The sequence below is a fragment of the Priapulus caudatus genome, unplaced genomic scaffold, assembly GCF_000485595.1.
Source record: "Priapulus caudatus unplaced genomic scaffold, Priapulus_caudatus-5.0.1 Scaffold1020, whole genome shotgun sequence".
Classification (NCBI taxonomy): Eukaryota; Metazoa; Priapulida; class Priapulimorpha; order Priapulimorphida; family Priapulidae; genus Priapulus; species Priapulus caudatus.
Window position 1 is genome coordinate 36,154 of NW_014578081.1, and position 8,272 is coordinate 44,425.

Here is an 8,272-nt window from a genome sequence, read left to right on the forward strand (position 1 = left end):
TAAGAGTAAATTTAACACTTTAGAAGATAAAATTATGTTTAATTTGGTGTAATAAGTTTAAGTGTGTAAATTAAAAGAAAGCGTAAATTTGTATTTGCAATTGAAAATGCAATAGTATGCAAAAATGCTATGCTATATGTCAAATATGCAACACGTAAACCAAAACACGTGATAGTAATTATAGTAGGCCATCCAATGAGCGAGTAACTATGTAGGCCTACACAGACACTAAATCGTTAACTTGAACAATTATCTGTCTCTCGATCTCTCTATATATATTAAAAGTTTATTGAGAATTAATTCAATTTATGGGAAAAGGATGGATCGTTTTGGGGAATATATCATGTAATCATGAAAGCCATTGGTAAAGCCACCAACGCAAATATACGTCTTTTCGTGTCCTATATTCGTGTTTTTATATTAACAAAATAATTACTCGAATAAATATGTAAATTGAAAATAAATGAAATAAAAATATGAATAATTAATTGAAACTATTAAATAAAACAAAACAAGTAATAAAACTTGCAAGTAAATAAACACACGAATAAAATTATAATGTTAAAATAAATAAATGAACGGTAATTACTCTCGAATTAAATATGACGGTGCACTTACGAAATTACAACATGCTAACCTCACATAAACAACAACAACAACAATTAAATAACAACCACAAATAACACGACCTGACAGACGCCTGGATCTGATTCATGGCGATTTCTCACAGACGTAATTTGTTGAATATGATCCCCCATCATCACCTCTCAAATAACTGGTCTTTGCGAACATGTAGTTTTCTCCACCTCCACTTGGTTCTCTAGGACCCCACGGAATAGGTGCACACATGCCTACCTGTCTTCCTGTAGCAACCCACACCCACTGCGTGTCCACTGCAACGTCGTTGCCACCGGTCCACCAACTTGGTGGCAGTTGAGGCGCCACGAAATCGGTTTCTCCCGGTGATTCCAGACTGACGAGGTCGGCTCCCATGCTGATGCAGTGGTCACGTGCCTTTTGCCAAGTCTTCGTGTTGAGTGTCTCAATGTAGTAACAATTTCCACGGAATTCCACGAAGTCTGCAGGGCATTCTCCGCTGTTTACTGAAACATGGTTACCGATGTTAGTGATTGCTCAGGGAGTAAGTGTACGGAAGTGATTGTCCCAGGATGGCGGTAATTGTCCCGGGGGGAATTTTTTGGGGTGTAATTATTTGGGTGTAATTGGTTGGATCTAATTGTCCGGGTCTAATTATCCGGGTGTAATTGGTTGGGTGTAATTGTCCGGAGGTAACCGCTACCGTTATTTAGAATCAACGCAGCAAAAATGGCAAATAAATATAAAATAAAAAAAAAATTACAAACGCAGTTTAATAGTTTATAATTTATAGAGATGAAACCAAACAATTTAATTCGAGCTACGGTGACCTTTTAATTCCTGAGACCGTTTACTCACACACCTTAAGATAATTGCAGAAATATGATTACTAACCTTTCGTATAGAAGTTGTAGTTGTTATCGGTGACAATTGCACCGCCGACGTCAGTGTCTGAGTAGGCGCTCAACTCACACTGTTTGCGGCTTGCTGTGGTGATCTCTATGTTATAACCGGTGCAGCCCTGGGTGCGGGCGCAAACTACGGAACACTCCGTTATGCTTCTGACCATCATCGTCTCAAGAAGACAACCTCTCACGGCTTTTCCCTTTAATTGGAGTTGATATCTTGCCGCGTTTGTACCTCTTGTCGCGCATAAAATAATAAACGTGACGCAGAAAACGTGATATGTTAACGCGCTCATGTTCTTTAGATCCCGTAGTAAGAGCAAATTCCACAAGTGACCGCTCATTGTGCGTATATTACAAATGTTGATGCCTGTTCTTGGTGATCTTACTAGGATGGTGTGGATTTGCTCGTTAGATATCCGTCAGGAGAGAGAAAGAGAGACGGCGGTGCAATTTCAGCAACCAGCGGCCCTACACTGTGCTGCTGTCCATTCAGGAAGCAACAGCCGGTAAACGGAAAAATTTTCAACTGCTGCCAATAGCATTTTATTTCATGACAAAGGTTGCCATAGAGCCTTTTAAATTCAGCATCAATATTCTCTGGCTTCAATGGTTTGTTTGTTCTCGTGAGCGTATATAATACGTTTTGCGTTAGGGTTAGGGTATATGTTAACATGTATATATTATATTATATATATATATATATATAAATATAGAGGAGAGAGAGAGAAGAGAGAGAGAGAGAGAGAGAGAGAGAAAGAGAGAGACGGCGGTGCAATTTCAGCAACCAGCGGTCCTACACCCGTTACAAAGGTTGTCAAGGTACCATGTTCATATGATATAAATATTTTATACTGAAACTATGTTGGCAATATTATGAACCTATTCATTGCCGTTAACGCGTATAATATATTTAAGTGGTGAGTCAGATGGATGGTAATGATCCGTGTTTACTGTAAAGCATGAGCGCCGAACCAGTATAGAATCATTAGGATTTTGCACGTTTGTGATTGACTTGAAATCGAGCTGCTATTTAATATATTTAACATACACAATATTAATTGAATGTTAGCAAGTGTTAAAAATAATTATTAAGCTAATTTTTATATCACATCATTGCATATTAAATTTATCTAACAATCCGGGTAAATTGTCTCCCTTATGCAATATGGACACAAATTATTCCTCTTCATGTGAATCAACACACATATATATATATATATATATATATATATACATATATATATATATATATATATATTCATTTGTTTGTTTATTTATTTATTTATTTGCTAAGCCTATATTCATCATCCATGCTTTCGTGAGAAAATGTGAACATTTAATGAAATCTTGTTGCAAGAGAGGTTATCGTTAGTTTCTAGCAATGAGAAGGTGAGGGAGTATGCAGGTTACGTGGTTCGAATCCTACATCGTTGTTTACAATTGTGTCATCGAGCATATGTAGCAGCTATAGTCGAATTGATATAAAACCCATGGAGTTGTGGCGCGAGCATGCAACGGAGCCGAAAGTAAAAACATCATCAGTGAAACAGATCGAATCTTACAATGTACACCAACTCTCATCTCCGCCATGTTGGAAGCTAGTACACAGACAGACGGAGTTAGCACCAGACGGGGTTTTATTGATTAAAAAGTTTCACATTCACACCTGCAAAGAAACTGGTATGGTGTTAACGTGATTATGTGCGCATGCGTGGTTTTGACATCAGCCGGCAGGCTGAAGGTCGATGGCTAGAAGCCATCTTCTTTCGTGGGGTAAGGTAAATGTGTATTATGTTATACACATGGTCGGCAGATGGGTGTCGTTTCATGTTCAACGTTTATATGGCAATACGTAGTAGGTGATGATGTGGCATCATTATTATAATATATTTAATTAAGTAGTGAGTCAGATGTATGATAATGGTCCGTGTTTAATGTAAAGCATGACCGCCGAACCAGTGGAATCATTAGGGTTTTGCACGTGTGTGATTGAATTGAAATCTAACTTCTATTTAATATATTTAACATAATATTAATTGAATGTTAGCAAGAGTTAACAAGCGCATTTTGAATTTATCTCACAATCCGAGTAAATTGCCTACCTTATGCAATATGAGAGTCTAATTATCAGGGCCGGACTAAGCGTGTGGGAGGCCCCGGGCACGCAATTGTGTGGGGGCCCTATAGTCTGAATTTTTTCTGCACTTTCATGCTTGCAAATTCAGAGAGTATTTCATCGTGTTTCAACGAATTTAAAATGTCACTTTCGATAGGCGAGAATACTGAGGTTTACGCAGTCTCTGTTGGGCTANGAGAGAGAGAGAGAGAGAGAGAGAGAGAGAGAGAGAGAGAGACAGCACCGCCCGCGTGGATTTATAGCGAAACGAGGCTAGCATGATAACGGTAGTTGAAGATTCTGGATTAGCAGGTAACGGGGTCACATGAAGGGATACCCACCACGCTCCTTGTATACACACACATACACAGCAGGTGGCCCCCCTCTCTCTCTATCTCTTTCTCGTGCGCGCGCTCTCTCTCTCTCTCTCTCTCTCTCTCTCTCTCTCTCTCTCTNCTCTCTCTCTCTCTGATCGTCTTACTAGCCACTGTTAACAACAATAGAAATAATTGCGAGACCCTCTCACCCGCGAAATATTGGCATCTCTCGTCTGTGATGAACCGTGACGTCACAATGGTTCCGCTCGTCATCGTTCTTTGTTATATACAACGCAGCGACATTTTTTCATCTTCTCGCCGAAGTAGTCATCGAAAGTGCTTGTTTTAAACTGTGGTTCTGAAGAGTGAGAACAGCATACTAGACCGTGCGTGTGATGGCGTTGAAGTGCCTCTCAACTTGTAATAATTACCTCGGTATACGCCTGCCATTATGTTGTACCCGCATAGCTGATCTAACCTCGCTGGTTCTAGCGTTACGACCATGTAGGGTTTGAGGTGTGGCGGTTCTATAGTAAGCCTCAGGGCTGTGCGGTGCAGTTATTACCTACACGTGTCTTGGTTGATATATTATATCGTGGAGAGATTTATACCGTGTTGTCGATAGATGCGTATAGGAAGCCTGCGATAAATATGATATATATATATATATAGATATATATATATATATATGATATTATTGAGGATTGCACAGGGGCGTTTGTACTCCTACCTAGCCGCCCTCCTCCCATTCTCCCTCTCTGCCCACTCTCCCTCATGGTTTGTTTGCTCGTCTCCCGCCTCTCTACAGGCTGTCTGCTTGGCACCCTCTTATGTCCTATATGCTCTCTAAGGTCTCTCCGCTGGTAACACGTCCACTGAGCCGCGTGTCGGCTCTGAGTGAATATAAATGAACGCGTCTCAGTGTTGTTCATAAAACTCGGATCATTCGCTGGCATGGGGATCTCTGCACACACACACGCACACACGCGCGCACACGCACACACGCACGCACGCACGGCACACACGCACACACACACACACCGCACGCACACACACACACACACGGCCACGCACACACACCACGCACGCACACGCATGCACACACACAGGCACACAAACACAACACACACACACACACACACACATACACACAAAACACACACACACACACACACACACACACACGCACGCAACGCACACACACATACACACACACACCACGCACGCCACGCTACACAACACGACACACACACCACACACACACACACACACACACACACGCCACGCACGCACGCACACGCAACGCACGGCAACACGACACGACACACACGACGCACACACAACCACGCACACACGCACACACACACACACACCACCACACACACGCACGCACGTACACCACAACACACCACCCACACCCACGCACATACACACAACATACACCACCACCACCACCACACACATACCATACCACACACCACGATACACACACACCACGCCACACACACACACACACACTGCACACACACACACAACACACACACACACACAGCACACACACACACACACGGCACACACGGCACACAAACACACAACACACACACACAGCACACGCACGCACGCACGCACACACACATACAGCCACACACGCACGCACGTACACACACATACACACACACGCACGCACGCACGCACGCACACGCACGCATCGCACACACACGCGCACACACACACTGTACACCACACACCAGCACACACAAGCACAACACACGCACGCAAAGCGTACACACACACGCACGTACACACACGCACGCACGCACACACAACAACACGCACACGTACGCACACACACGCACGCCACACACACACAACACGCGGCAACACACGCCACACGCACGCACGTACAGCACAGCCCACACACAACACACAACACCGCACGCAACGTACCTAGCAGCACACGGCACCACCAGCACGCACGCCACGCGCCACGCACACACACACACGCACACGTAGCACACACACACCACGTACGCCACGCACACACACAGACACACACACACACACACACACACCAACAACTTACAAGCTACGCACGCACGCACGCACGCCCACGCCACGCCACGCGCACGCCCACGCACGCACGCACGCACGCACTACACACAGACAGACACACATGACCACAAGCCAACACGTGACGCACGCGCGCACTCACGCACGCCACGCACGCAACGCACGCACGCACGCACGCACGCACACACACACGAACACACACACACGCGCACGCACACACACACGCCCACTGGTTAACCTTCCCCTTAGGTAAGTCAGTGACGATACAGTACGTGGCCACGCCCGCGTTAGCTGCATGGCCCACCTGCCTGCTTGCCCACCTGTCTACCTGCCTGCGGTGTGTGCTTGAGAGCACGTTAACTCCCCTCCTTCTCTCCGCTCATCCAGCCAAGGATCCGCTTATGCATCAGCAAAATCCTGATCCTTTGTCATCGAGGGGCCACGCCCGTGACTCGCTGTTAAAATCCTCACTCGTGGGTGTGAAAATAACAAGGTTTGGGCACGTTATCCAGTTTTGCTATCGTTGAATTGAACCGGAATTGCAAGCAAAGTTGGATTGCAAAAAAAATCAGTGCAGGAAACTTGGGTAAACTAACGTCAACTAGTGCAGCGAGTATCGGGGAGTATCGGGTATAATAGGTGACGCATCAAACGTGCCTGATCCAAAGCCATGTAAATAAATATTAACGATTTATGTTTAGATTTGTTCACGTTTATAACAAGGATATAACTGAGTAATAAGTCATAGAATATGGGGGATGATTCGCACGTGGATTATCGGGGGCAGCATCTGACAGTACATGATGTAACACGTACAGGTCCTGGGATAGGTGACCACACACCTTCTCCGCTCGCCATCTAATTTAGATATATTATGTATATATTATTATATATTTATATATTATATATATATTTTAATATATATTTTTATTAAATTTTTTATTTGTTGTCGCTAGTAATCGCGAGGAATAATGAATACCGTCTAACGCTGACTCGACTTTGTTTCCCAGTTGCGCCGGTAGATGGCACCACGGTGGAGACAACCGGCGCGTCGCCTGCTGCCACGACGACCGAGAAGAACCGATCCCGCTTCCGCGAGCTTCCGGGATACAACCCGAACGGTTTCGGCTTCGGCGGGATAAGCCGGAAGATTCCGTCGACGACGCGCACGACCCGCAAGCCGCGTGTGACCTTCGCGACGACGGCGCCATCTGTCAGGGTCACGGCGAGGTCACCGAGCACGGTGGCACCGCGCTACCAGACGCACACCGACCGCAGCATCATCATGAAGCAGACGACGGACGCGTCTCCGTCGCCGCGGCAACCCGTCACCGCGACAACGCCGTCCACGCCGCCGCCGCCTCCGACCGCGCCCACTACGGTGCTGCCGCCTAGCAGCGCGATATGCGGCGGCGGCATCGAGAGCGACCGTGGCGACATCGTCAGTCCGGACTACCCGATAGGATACAAGCGCGGACTCGTCTGCTATTGGAACATCACTGTGAGCCAGCAGGCGCCCCGCATCAAACTAGAGTTCCTCAAACTCAACCTCGGACTCGAAGACTTTGTCGAGTTGAAGTCGTACACGGGGCAGGTGCTGCGACATTATACGGGTCGCGAGAAGACGAAGTTGTTTGTGACGACGACGCGACAGATCGCCGTGCTGTTCGTCTCCAAGAACGACGGACTCGGCAAGGGCTTCGTGCTGAACTACCTGGCGACGTATGCAGGTGAGAATCGTGGTGATAATGACTGACATGCTGTTCTAGTTATTACTATTATTTGTTCTGTGTTATTTTATCTATGTTTTCTATTTCTTCTTTTTTCATTTTCGTCTTCTTCTTCTTCTTCTACTACCTTTTCCTCTTCTTCTTCTTCTTCTTCTTCTTCTTCTTCTTCTTCTGCTTCTTCTTCTTTCTTCTTCTTCTTCTTCTTCTTCCATCTTTTTCTCTCTAACTATTTCTACTTCTATAACCACTTCTTTTTTTCTTCTAACTATTCTACTTCTTTATCTTTCTCCTTCTTTTTCTTCTTTGTCTTTTATCTACCATAGATAAATGCACTTGACATGACAATGGCGTGACAATGACTTGACATGTGACAATGACATTTAAAATATGTGACATTTTAGATGACGTGACAAAGACATTACAATGTAAATGACGTGACAATGTAAATTATGTGACAGTGGTGACAATGATAAGGTGATGCTCTCTCTCTCTCTCTCTCTCTCTCTCTCTTTCTCTGTCTCTCTCTCTCTCTCT

General features: G+C 45.0%; 2 protein-coding genes across 2 annotated transcripts in view; one reads left to right on the forward strand and one right to left on the reverse strand.

Annotated features, from left to right (window-relative positions):
• Nucleotides 1-711: 711 nt before the first annotated feature.
• LOC106814999 (CD209 antigen-like protein A) lies at nt 712-1,669 on the reverse strand. The gene is made up of 2 exons (XM_014819399.1): nt 1,492-1,669; nt 712-1,103 (listed from the first exon to the last, which is right to left on the reverse strand). The coding sequence occupies exons 1-2, from the start codon at nt 1,667-1,669 to the stop codon at nt 712-714; spliced, it is 570 nt and encodes a 189-aa protein (XP_014674885.1).
• A 2,230-nt stretch (nt 1,670-3,899) lies between these two features.
• Nucleotides 3,900-8,272, forward strand: part of LOC106815000 (cubilin-like) — a 28,848-nt gene continuing 24,475 nt past the window's right edge. Inside the window, exons 1-2 of the mRNA XM_014819400.1 lie at nt 3,900-3,933; nt 7,019-7,738. Of these exons, the coding sequence (XP_014674886.1) occupies nt 3,900-3,933; nt 7,019-7,738 (754 nt within the window). The remainder of the gene's footprint in view (nt 3,934-7,018; nt 7,739-8,272) is intronic.